Here is a 13,223-nt window from a genome sequence, read left to right as displayed (position 1 = left end):
GTTTATCTACATTGATCACTCCGTCATTGGACGGAGCGATTACATGGTAAAGGGCCGTTGTCATTGGCCCTTTACCGCAATCCGTGATCCGCTGGGTCCTGTGAACCCTATGGACAGCCCTATGTGCACACCTCGGGGGGGGGTGCTGGAGCGAGATTCTGGGAGGACAACATAGTATGCCCTCCCAGAGTTAACGAGCCGCGCTGTAGCAGTAATTCGGCTATGGCGCAGTCGTTAACTGGTTAATGCATATGCATTAAGATAGAAAATCTTCTGCCTTTAAAACCAGTTTAAACAAGTAAATATGATACATTTTCTTATCTATTTACTAATGCTTGCAGCATAAGGATTGTAATAAATGTTGATTGAGAGAGTGAAGTTAGGTTGTCGCTCTTCCTTCTGCATCCTCCAGAAAACTTCTGAAGAAAAAATCAGAACCTCTTATAATGACCGCGGTGTGTGAGCAGACCTTTAAACTTAATAACAGAGTTTTTCACCAAAGTTACTAAGACATATAAAAGGTTGATAAGTGATTCAGCTTTTAACCTTCTTCCAGAAAATGAAATGTTACTTTTGAATGGACTTATTCTTTTGCTTCTGCTTTTTACTGACCTGTAAAAAAGATATCAGAATTGCAAGGCTTAAGATTTTTCTTTCCTCTCCACAGAATAAGAGTCGGTAGTCAACTCACTCTCTGCAAAGGTGGTTGCCAAGCCATAGTAGACACTGGGACTTCTCTGATTACAGGACCAACTGCAGAAATAAGTGCTCTCCACAGAGCAATGGGTGCTCTTCCACTTTTGGGTGGTGAGGTAAGAACTATACTTAATCTATAGATGAATTATATGCGTACATTGAAAGGATTACAAATATTTTAGCATACTTTACTGCATATTTTTTATCTTTCTCATTTCTGTAGCAAATGTTTGTAAGCATTACCATACCCCCTTTGAAATGGGCTGCTACATGAGAAAAGGGTGAGCAAGGAGGAAAGCTCCAAAGAAGATCTATCATAATTTTTTTAGTAGTTCTGCCCCCTTACGTGAATTTGCAGAATGTGCTGTACCACAATGGCATGTAGTTATTTGTCTCAAGTTTTTCTAATCCTAGTCAGGAGGTTCGACCTGCACCCCTCCCTTCCTGCTGCACGTGACCTGTCAACAGCTATGAAGGAGAGGGCCGATTCATAGCTGTGGCTTGCCTCAGCTGTTAGCACTTTCACAAGGCGAGCAACAGCAAGAGGAATGCAGAGGTAGGGGGGATGTTTCAGTCTCTGCATTCCTCTTGCCATTGCATATCTGAGGAAAGTGGTCACAGCCAAGACAAGCTGAACCTATGAATCACCTGTCTCCTTCATAGTTGTTTTTAGGTCTTCCTTGGCAGGAGGGGACGGGGGAACAGGTTGGATCTCATACCTAGAGTTAGAAAGCACTTTGAAACATAAGACCAAGTACTACGTGTACCTTCCTTGTCCCATAGGGGACAGAACTGTAAAAAACAGGGTGATAGATTTTCTTTAAAAGGCACCTGCAATCATACTAATTACCCTTCAGCATCCTTCTAATTTTATCAGTCCAATGGCAAGCCCCAATGAAGGGTGACCCTTTGAACCCTCAAAAAGTGTTGGCTTTTTATGACATAAAAAATCTGAATAAAATTGAATCTGGGCTTTATGTGTGCTGCTTTTGGTGCTTTCCTCTTTTTATACCCAGTCCCTACCTTTTGGCCACAACTTCTGGAAGAGCTGAGTAAGGAGATCATTTCCCTATTTACTCCCTAAGACCTAAATGAGGAAAAGTCTGCCTTCATTATAACTGCCTTTGCAGTCTGAGAAAAAAACAGCCTTGGAAGCTCTTCAGGTCCCATGCGTTTAGGCTTATGCAGATTTCTTGTATTCCAGTCATTCATCCCTGTGTGCATACTGCTGTAAACGTTACTACCACTAGGTGTACTATCCATCCGCAGCAGCGGTCAGCCGTAGTGGGGTTGAGTGGTACACCTGTGCCCTACACCTAAACAATAAAGCCGCATGCACTGGGGCTAAACACCCAGCATGAATGAGGCCTTATTCTGAGGACTTGCTAGAAATATTTCACTGTAATTGAATTTACTGTTGCAGTGGATGTCTGCAGTTTTACCTAAAGCTCTGTGCAGATATCTGTAAAAAGTAGTGTACAGCATACAGAATGCCCTAATGTAAAAGTAAACAACATTTGACTTCTAGCTGGCTATGCATTATACAATTTTCTTGTTCAATTTCCTTTAGATTTACCTTTAGCTATGTAGTGCAAGGGCCTGGCTGACTGCATACAAATTGAAAGTGTAGATTTGACCTTATGTTGTATGGTTTTGGTAAATCTAAAGGAAAATTGTACAACTTTAGAAAATGGCTGCAGACTGAAATAAAAATGGGGTTTATAGTAATAAAAACAAAGCCTCATCCCTAGTTCTGTACTACCTATAAAGATTATATTACCCTAACATTTCATATTCCTGATGTGTCTGTTGTACCATGTACTTGCGTTACAATGTATCCTGTTTTCTTTGTATTGTTCCCTTTGTGTGAAATACCTGGTGATCCTGACAGTCCCACTGCTGTCCTCTTTTAAACTGACCGTGCTGGGCATGAGACTTCATTTATCCCAGTGTGGTCAGTTTTCAGGCTGTGCCTGGCCTCCAATGGCCAAGACTTGTGTTGACATGCCCTCCTGCACAGCCGTTCAATGGGAAGATTAGTGTACTATTGTTTCTCCACCCCTAGCTCTAAGACCCTTATGCAGCTAAGAACAAGAATTATGTGACTACTTATAAAATATATATACATATAAAATATTTATACAAATGTTTTGCCTTTCATTTATATTCTAAACTGAATAAATTGTTTTTTAAGGTAAGGGTTCCCATATGCTTAGGCTGGGAAGAGAGTGGTTGAGCACGTCCTGATTTTGCTGAATATTTAGATTATTTCTGTTACCAATCAATTTTGATTAACTATGTTGTGTGTTTTTTACTTAGTATATGGTAGACTGCAGTAAAATATCATCGCTGCCTGTTATTTCTTTCATTCTGGGAGGAGTGCAGTACAACCTTACAGGAGAAGAGTATGTCCTAAAGGTACATTTCATGCCTGTCTTATACCTGTCACCTCATTATACCCATACAAGAGCATCTGGGGTTGGATATGTGGCTTTTGCCATAGATGTACACCACTGGACCATTATTACAGATCTTCATCCTAGTCATGCAAGTCTATAAGAGGAACATGCATGCAGGAAAAAAATTAGAAATGTGTCAGGAAGAAATAGGGATGTTTAGACCAATTATCCAAAAAAACAACAAACAGCAACTGACGTTGCACCACTTAATTGTTGGTGGTATTCCATATATTGAAATTGGATTGACAGCTTCATATAAGGACACACAAAGTTTGGTCTACCACATCTTCAGGCTCATACTACAAGTAGATGCAAGGACATACTAGCATGACATGTTCTCTTTGCTGTTTGTTGTGAACCCAAAATCAATAAACTCCATACATACTATACCTCTGGCAAGTCAGATGGACCATTCAGTCTGTTTTTGGTTTCTTAAAAATTTGACCAGAACATTTTTGGGACATGAATCTTGAGTACAAATAACATTTACTGTTCATGTTAAATATTAAACATGCAATTAATTAATAGATCACACCTGACAAATTCCTTGATTTCACCTCAGGTTAAAGGTGTTTTTTTTAGCTTTGTTGTGTTTTTAATATTTGTGCCCAATTTTTCCGTAAAAAATGTTAACTTTTAATAGACAGAACATTTTTTTTACAGATTTACCTTTTAAAAAATCCCAAATTTTTATTATCAGAATAGTCACCTCAGCTTCCATATATTGTGGATTTCTATTTAATCTTCTGTGATAATTTTATTACTACTAATCTTTCTTTTTTTCCATATAGATATCGAAGATGGGTAAAAATTTGTGCCTCAGCGGATTCATGGGTTTGGACATCCCCCCACCTGCGGGACCATTCTGGATTATTGGGGATGTCTTTATTGGGAGATACTATACAGTGTTTGACCGAGACACCAATCGAGTTGGCTTTGCAAGATCAATTTAGATGACTAGCTTGGGTGGAAATATGAAAGCTTATCACCTACTGTGCTGGAAATGGACAGAATGAAACACAACTGTAATTGTCTTATTTTTTGAACTTGTAACCAAAGTAGCGGCATTATAACAAGGGAGAAAATATTCTGTTTCAAAATGTGTCTTTCTGTTCCCAACCCATATGCCTTTAGTTAGCTTGTTACTTGGGTTCTTATTTTGTGTGAGCCCCTAATTATATGTTTTGGCAGCTCTGTCCATAGATATGCTAATATGTCAGTCTATTCCCATGAAAACCTTCATAATGTTATGAGTAGCTCCATGGGTACAGTAGTTCAGACCCTAATGAAAAATGATGGTGCAGGACCTTCCTTAGTTACAATTTTATATGAGAACTTCTGGGAAGTGAGTCCCAGACACTCCATGTCAGTATCAAGATCCCAAAGATTCATACCTGGAAACAGACAACCTTGGCAAGTAATCTGAATATACTATTTTTGTTCTGGCTTCTTGAAAGGAAACTGCATCCGTTTTGCATAACCTTGTTTTTTTAGGTGCAGGCTATATACAGGGCCTAGTCTTGTCTCCAGGTTGGGACTACATAAGTATGCCCCTCTGAATGCTAAGCTTCATCTTCTGTTATTTCGCTGATAAATTTCCTTACAAAAAAAATAAAGAAAACGTGGAAAAATGTTATAAAAAAACTGAAGGCAAAACGAAAGAAGAGGGCAAAATTGAGGCAAAGATAAAATAAATGTGCTTATGTTACATTTGTCATTGGCAACTGATTCAAATCAGATTAAATAAAATAATGACTGCTGCAGACCCTTTGCAACTATTTATTTAAATAATCAAGCTGTTTTTATGTAACATTTTGCAAATACTGTATGAATAAATGCTAGACAATAAAGATAGATTGTAAACTCTGTGTAGCAAATCATAGCATAAGTCTAAAAGTATCAAAGGAGGCTTCCTCTAATTCAAGCTTTGCATGCATTTAAATAAAATCTCCATTCACAAATCATTCTCTGTGTTATCATCCAACCACCACACATATATACAGGACATTAGGGATGAGCTTCGTGTTCGAGTCGAACCCATGTTCGACTCGAACATTGGCTGTTCGATCGTTCGCCGAATTGCGAACGATATGGGCCGTTCGCGCCAAATTCGTGTGGCGCGTCACGGCCCATAATTCACTGCGGCATTGCAGTGCATTGCTTGCTGATGATTGGCCAAGCATGCACTATGACCCGCATGCTTGGCCAATCACAGCGCCACCTTAACAGAGAGCCATAATTGGCCAAAGCCAAGGAGGCTTTGGCCAATTATGGCTCAGGGGATTTAGTACACGCCCCACACTATATAAGGCCGCCTGCACGGCGGCCCTGTGCAGTGTGTTCCGGTGTGCTTAGAGAGAGAGAGAGACAGTGTCATTTCATTTGAGTTAGCTAGATTAGGCAGGACAGTCAGTCAGTTAGCTGCACTTAAAGTGTATTGTGTATATATATGCATCCCAGGTGTTGCATATATATATATATATATATACACTGTATTCAGTTTAGCTAGATCCGTTCCTGTTATCTTCTAGACTATTTACATTTAGTGCAGTGCGTCCTGCTCACAGTGTTCAGCTAGATCCGTTCCTGTTATATTCCTACTGACAGGCAGGCTTGTCTTGTTACAGTATTTTGAAGAAAATTACTGGTGTTCTTTTGATCCTATTAGTACCACAGTCAGGCAGCTAGACTATTTACATTTAGTGCAGTGCGTCCTGCTCACAGTGTTCAGCTAGATCCGTTCCTGTTATCTTCTTACTGACAGGCAGGCTTGTCTTGTTACAGTATTTTAAAGAAAATTACTGGTGTTCTTTTGATCCTATTAGTACCACAGTCAGGCAGCTAGACTATTTACAGTTAGTGCAGTGCGTCCTGCCCACAGTGTTCTGCTAAACCTTCAAGTAAGTGGGGTGCGTACTGCTCACAGTGTTCAGCTAAACCTACAAGTTAGTGGGGTGCGTCCACCTCACAGTGTTCAGCTAAACCTACAAGCTAGTGGGGTGCGTCCTGCTCACAGTGTTCAGCTAGATCCGTTCCTGTTATCTTCTTACTAACAGGCAGGCTTGTCTTGTTACAGTAAATACAGCTACCTGAAGAAAATTGCTGGTGTTCTTTTGATCCTATTAGTACCACAGTCAGGCAGCTAGACTATTTACAGTTAGTGCAGTGCGTCCTGCTCACAGTGTTCTGCTAAACCTACAAGTTAGTGGGGTGTGTCCTGCTCACAGTGTTCAGCTAAACCTACAAGTTAGTGGGGTGCGTCCACCTCACAGTGTTCAGCTAAACCTACAAGCTAGTGGGGTGCGTCCTGCTCACAGTGTTCAGCTAGATCCGTTCCTGTTATCTTCTTACTGACAGGCAGGCTTGTCTTGTTACAGTAAATACAGCTACCTGAAGAAAATTGCTGGTGTTCTTTTGATCCTATTAGTACCACAGTCAGGCAGCTAGACTATTTACAGTTAGTGCAGTGCGTCCTGCTCACAGTGTTCTGCTAAACCTACAAGTTAGTGGGGTGCGTCCTGCTCACAGTGTTCAGCTAAACCTACAAGTTAGTGGGGTGCGTCCACCTCACAGTGTTCAGCTAAACCTACAAGCTAGTGGGGTGCGTCCTGCTCACAGTGTTCAGCTAGATCCGTTCCTGTTATCTTCTTACTGACAGGCAGGCTTGTCTTGTTACAGTATTTTAAAGAAAATTGCTGGTGTTCTTTTGATCCTATTAGTACCACAGTCAGGCAGCTAGACTATTTACAGTTAGTGCAGTGCGTCCTGCTCACAGTGTTCTGCTAAACCTACAAGTTAGTGGGGTGCGCCCTGCTCACAGTGTTCAGCTAAACCTACAAGTTAGTGGGGTGCGTCCACCTCACAGTGTTCAGCTAAAGCTACCTGTAGAAGGTTGGTGGTGTTCTCATACTACAGGCAGGCAGTTGATTTTGCTAGCTGCAGTATCAGTACACATATATATATATATATATATATATATATATATATATATATATATCCCAGCTTAGTGCAGCTACAGGCCATTAGTATGTCTGGAAGGCCAAGAAGGAGAGGCAGACAGTCACAAGCCAATAAGAGAGGGCAAGCAGGCTCTGTGTCTAGTGCTGGTCGTGGAGACGGTGCATCCTCATCAGCACGTGGCCATGGGACACGCTTGGCCTTTTTTTCGGCAGCTGGCCATGTTGAGCCGCAACATGCGGAAGACTTGGTCGAGTGGATGACCAAGCCGTCCTCATCCTCCTCATCCTCTCTCACCCATGCCCAGGGTACTTTGTCTGGCAAAGCAGCGGCCTCTTCCCTTGGCTCAATGTCATCAGTGACTCCTTCCCTAGCCCCACCATGTCCTCCTGAGGAGTCCCTCGAACTGTTTGACCACAGTGTTGGGTACATGCTCCAGGAGGATGCCCAGCGTTTGGAAGGCTCTGATGATGATACTGAGCTCGATGAAGGCAGTAACACGAGCACGGACAGAGGGGGTGCCCAAGAAGGACAGCAATCTGGCAGTCATGCTCCCCCTGCTGCAGCATACTGCCAGGTTTGCTCCAGTGATGAGGAGGGAGGGGATGATGAGGTCACTGACTCAACGTGGGTGCCTGATAGGAGAGAGGAGGAGGAGGAGGAGGAGGAGGCAGCACATCACCAACGAGGCAGGATGCCCTCCAGGGGCCAGCCTAAGGGCAGCACATTGACTGCATCACACCCCAAAGCTCCACATGTGCAGGGCGCTGCAGTCTCTGCGCGTTATTCAAAAAGTTCTTTGGTGTGGGCCTTTTTTGAGACGAGTGCATCAGATCGCACCGCTGCTATTTGCAACATATGTCTCAAGCGTATCTCGCGTGGCCAAAACATCTCCCGCTTGGGTACCACATGCTTGACCAGACATATGTTGACCTGCCATGCAGTTCGTTGGCAAGCGTATCTAAAAGACCCACACCAAAGAACAAAGAGGACCTCTGCTTGCTCCTCATCAGCTGAGATTTCCAACCCCACTAGACCTTCAGTCCTCTCTGAGACCTGCACTGAGAGGAATGAAGGTGTAGAATTAGGTGTGTCACAGCCACGTACTTGTGGGCAATCTGATTTTGGTACACTGACGTCAGATTGTACCAGGCAAATTTCCTTGCCCCAGCTGCTGCACCGCCGAAAGAAGTTTGCTCCCAGCCATCCACATGACCAACGGTTGAATGCTAGCTTGGCAAAATTGCTAGCACTTCAACTGCTGCCTTTTCAGTTGGTAGACTCTGCCCCCTTCCGTGAGTTTGTGGAATGTGCGGTTCCTCAGTGGCAGGTACCCAAACGCCACTTTTTCTCACGGAAGGCAATTCCGGCTCTCTACCAGCATGTGGAAGGCAATGTCCATGCCTCGCTGGACAGGGCGGTCAGCGGTAAGGTGCATATTACCGCTGACTCATGGTCCAGCAGGCATGGACAGGGACGTTACCTAAGTTTCACGGCGCATTGGGTGACTCTGCTGGCAGCTGGGAAGGATGCAGGACAAGGTGCAGTAGTGTTGGAGGTTGTTCTGCCACCACGCCTCCAAAATGCTAATGATTGTGACACACCTCTCTCCTCCACCCCCTCCTCTTCTTCTTCCTCCATGGCCTCTTCCTCGGAACCAGCGGTGCTCCGTAGTCGTTCAAGGGGCTACGCAAGTACGCAGGCCAAAAGATGCCATGCGGTGCTTGAGCTGGTGTGCTTGGGGGACAGGAGCCACACTGGGGCAGAGGTTCTGTCAGCTCTGCAGGGGCAGGTTCAGAGGTGGTTGACGCCACGCCAACTTAAGGCAGGAATGGTGGTTTGCGACAATGGCACCAACCTCCTCTCTGCCCTCCGACAGGGACAAATGACCCATGTGCCCTGTTTGGCTCACGTCCTTAACTTGGTGGTGCAGCGGTTCTTGGGCAGGTACCCGGGCTTACAGGATGTCCTGAGGCAGGCCAGGAAAGTCTGTGTGCATTTCCGCCGGTCATATAATGCCAGTGCTCGGCTGACGGACCTCCAAAAGGAGTTTAACCTGCCCAAGAACCGCCTAATCTGTGACATGCCCACCAGGTGGAACTCAACGTTGGCCATGCTGCAGCGGCTGCACACGCAGCAGAGGGCCATCAATGAGTACCTGTGCGACTATGGCACAAGGACAGGGTCAGGGGAGCTTGGTTTTTTTTCCCCACGCCAGTGGGCCATGATCAGGGATGCATGCACTGTCCTGTCACCATTTGAGGAGGCCACGAGGATGGTGAGCAGTGACAGTGCATGCATCAGTGACACTGTCCCCCTTGTCCACCTGTTGGAGCACACGCTGCGTGGAATAATGGACAGGGCACTTGAGGCAGAACAGAGGCAGGAAGAGGAGGACTTCCTTAGCTCTCAAGGCCCCCTTTATCCAGACAGTGTTCCTGCGTGCCCGCCGATCACACAGGAAGAGGACGAGGAGGAAGAGGAGGAGGAGGAGGAGGAAGATTGTGTCAGTATGGAGGTGGAGCCTGGCACTCAGCATCAGCAGCAGTCTTTAAGGGATCAGTCCCAAGAAACACATGGACTTGTACGTGGCTGGGAGGAGGTGGCTGCGGACCATGTCATCCTTAGTGACCCAGAGGACTCCGGACCGAATGCCTCAGCAAACCTACGCTGCATGGCCTCCCTGATCCTGCAAAGCCTGCGTAAGGATCCTCGTATTCGTGGTATCAAGGAGAAGGACCAATACTGGCTGGCAACCCTCCTTGATCCACGTTACAAGGGTAAGGTTGCGGACCTTATCTTGCCATCGCAGAGGGAGCAGAGGATGAAACATCTTCGGGAGGCCTTGCAGAAAGGTCTGTGCAACGTGTTCCCAGAGACTGGGAGGTTACAAACTCCTGTTTCTGGACAACGTGTTGCTGAGGCTTCGGTCAGTCAAAGAAGGAGCGGTGGAGAAGGTGGCCGTCTGACCGATGCGTTCAGACAATTTTTTGGTCCGCAGCCCCAAGGACTGATCGGTTCCAGCAACCATCGCCAGCGTCTGTTTTACATGGTGCAGGAATACCTAGGGGCAAGATCAGACTTGGACACCTTTCCCACCGAAAATCCTCTGGGTTACTGGGTCTTGAGGATGGATCACTGGCCAGAGCTTGCACAGTATGCAATTGAGCTACTGGCCTGTCCTGCATCCAGCGTTCTTTCGGAACGCACATTCAGTGCTGCTGGAGGCGTGGTAACCGATCACAGGGTGCGTCTGTCCACTGACTCGGTCGATCGACTGACCTTCATAAAAATGAATGAGTCTTGGATCACCACCAGCTACCAAGCACCTGATGCTGATGTAACCGAATAATTTTTTTTGAAATCTCAGATCCCTTCAAAGACTGCCTATGCTGATGCTGAGTGACTATCCCTGAGTAATTATCCTCTTCCTCCTCAATCATCACGCTGATAGCTTGTAAGAACATTTTTGGTTCTGGGTGCCACCACCAGTGCCTAAGGCACAATTTTTCAGCCCCTGTTTAACAGGGGCGTGTAATTACGATTTTTGATGTAATACTTTGCAGCAGGGCTCGTTCCTGCATTCCAACTAGAGTGTCTGTGAGGGGTTGCAGTGTTGTGGCACCAGCACCAGTGCCTAAGGCCTAATTTTTCAGCTCCTGTTCAACAGGGGCATGTAATTACAATTCTTGATCTAATATTTCACAGCAGAGCCCTGTGAGGGCTTACAGTGTTGTGGCCACAGCAACACCTAAGGCCCAAATTTCTGCTGAGTATATAGGGCAGGACCCTACTTTCAAACAACTAACTTACAAACGACTCCTACTTGCAAACGGAAGGAGACAACAGGAAGTGAAATCTACCCCTAGGAAGGGAAATTCTCTCCTGTAAGAGTTAATATGGGAAAAACATTTCTCCTTTCCACTGATGCTTTCCAATCCATTGGGACAAAAAGTGAGGTCAAATCTTCTGAAGAGGAGGAAAGACAGCAAAACAAATGTCACAGGGGTGATAACCCTTCCCTATGTTTTCCAAAAAGCTTAAAAAAGATTTTTTGGCTGGAGCTAAACACGTTAAAAATGTACCCGTTCAAAATTACAAAGAGATTCTACTTAACAACAAACCTACAGCCTGTATACTGCTGTTCAGAGTATATAGGGCCTGGTGGCCCCACACCTTTCCTTATTTTAATTTGGGTGCGGGGTTCCCCTTAATATCCATACAAGACCCAAAGGGCCTGGTAATGGACTGGGGGGTACCCATGCCGTTTGTCTCACTGATTTTCATCCATATTGCCAGGACCCGACATTACATTAAACCCGCAAGCAGTTTTAAATGAGATTTTTTCCTTTAAAAATGACATTTGGTGCAGGGACTGTTCTAAACACGGGAAACACGCGTCACTTTACAGGCATACTATAGACACCCCTCAGGTACGATATTTAAAGGAATATTTCACTTTTTTTTTTTTTTACTTTAAGCATCATTAAAATCACTGCTCCCGAAAAAACGGCCGTTTTTAAAAGTTTTTTTTGCATTGATACATGTCCCCTGGGGTAGGACCCGGGTCCCCAAACCCTTTTTAGGACAATACCATGCAAATTAGCCTTTAAAATGAGCACTTTTGATTTCGAACGTTCGAGTCCCATAGACGTCAATGGGGTTCTAACGTTCGTGCGAACTTTCGGTTCGTTCGCAGGTTCTGGTGCGAACCGAACCGGGGGGTGTTCGGCTCATCCCTACAGGACATCATAACTATTGGCTTAAGGTAGCCATAGAGAAGGTGTATGCTGCTTCCAGTCATGTTTGTTCCTTATGCGCTGTTTTGGAGATTGTTCAGGTTGTTTTATAGATGACCTCATGTTAGCCTTTTTTTTTTTTTTACAATTAAACACAAATGTTATGGAAGGAAATGCAATTGTCCACAGGAGGATGAGCCAATCTGAGCCATTCCACCCATTCAGTAAACATTAGTATTGCATTAGCAGCAATAAATCCCTAGTGTCATTGATAGCCACCAAAGATCTATATTATGGACATTTTAGTCTACATAGCATTATTAGAACCTAGCCAATGAGTAGGGATTAAATGACGTAGGGCTTCTCTGGCTTTGGGCCTAAGGTAGTCAGTATAGTCACTTTCAGTTAAGCAGCTCAGGCTCATGCTCTACACAGTTAAAGTGGAATTTTAGCGAAAACCTTTGAGGTACTGTACTTTTGGATAAACTGGGGATGAACCCCTGTAAGGATTTCATTGTTACTGTGAATACCTGCACTGGCCGTTGGTTATTACATCCTCTGCCTGCAGATCAGTCTTCTTAGAAGTACTTTTGACTCCATTTAAGATTCTGCCATCTCACTCAGCTCTGATGAGATTTTGTGAGCGCAACTGCATTGTTGTAACCAGTAGAATAATACAGACTTCTACAGAATTTTAACTTGGTGCTCTCTTTGACATATTACACTTCGATGTCCTCTCCGGTGGATCACTTTCTTTGTGGTGAGCTGCCGAATATAGGTTAATTGGGTTCAAAGAAATTACTTGGTAACCTGTGAAAATCCGTGTCCAGCATCCCTCTACCACTACCTCTTAGCTTTTTATTGCTGTCAGTGTCCCTGTTGAGGAGATTCATTTTCTATCCTGTGACCTTTATCACCAGGGTTGAAAGTGATAAATTGAAAATCTTAACGTTGTAAACCCCCCCCCCCCCCACACACACACACACACCATGTTTTTTTCCCTCCCTCTTATCTATATATTATTTTCTTCAAAACACATACTCACACAGCAATTCCAGCACTGTCCCACTGCTTGGTCCTTTTCATTTGGCTGCTTCTTCTCAATGCGAGCAGCCAACTCTAATGACGTGCTGGGTCCACCCCCCCAGATGCTCTGTGTGCCGATCCAGTAGCCTTTTGTGATATGTAATGTAAATATCCCAGGAGGCTGCAGGACCAGTAGCACATCATTCTGGCCTAGGCCAGAATGGTGGTGGGGGTGTGGCCAAAAATAAAAAAGTAATATAAACAAAAAAAGTTTCCGACAATTCTGAATAAAGCAGAACTTAACTTCCCAGAGTTAATTTTATTTAGGATAAAAATGGAACACCTG

General features: G+C 44.5%; 1 protein-coding gene across 1 annotated transcript; it reads left to right on the top strand.

Annotated features, from left to right (window-relative positions):
• The first annotated feature begins 667 nt into the window (after positions 1-667).
• Positions 668-4,918, top strand: LOC141110707 (cathepsin D-like). Its single transcript, XM_073602232.1, has 3 exons — positions 668-812; positions 3,016-3,114; positions 3,947-4,918. Exons 1-3 carry the CDS (start codon positions 783-785, stop codon positions 4,106-4,108), a joined length of 291 nt encoding a protein of 96 aa, XP_073458333.1. The 5' UTR covers positions 668-782; the 3' UTR covers positions 4,109-4,918.
• The last annotated feature ends 8,305 nt before the right edge of the window (positions 4,919-13,223 follow it).

Source organism: Aquarana catesbeiana, linkage group LG10 (assembly GCF_042186555.1).
Source record: "Aquarana catesbeiana isolate 2022-GZ linkage group LG10, ASM4218655v1, whole genome shotgun sequence".
NCBI classification, from domain to species: domain Eukaryota; kingdom Metazoa; phylum Chordata; class Amphibia; order Anura; family Ranidae; genus Aquarana; species Aquarana catesbeiana.
Note: the sequence above shows the minus strand (reverse complement) of the source record. Positions and strands in the feature narration are given on the sequence as shown.

Excerpts from the sequence above, each read along its gene's own strand:
- LOC141110707 (XM_073602232.1), top strand. The coding sequence starts at position 783 with ATGGGTGCTCTTCCACTTTTGGGTGGTGAG. Across the intron at positions 813-3,015 it reads TTCCACTTTTGGGTGGTGAG|TATATGGTAGACTGCAGTAA; the intron begins GTAAGAACTATA and ends TTTTTTACTTAG. Across the intron at positions 3,115-3,946 it reads GAGAAGAGTATGTCCTAAAG|ATATCGAAGATGGGTAAAAA; the intron begins GTACATTTCATG and ends TTTTCCATATAG.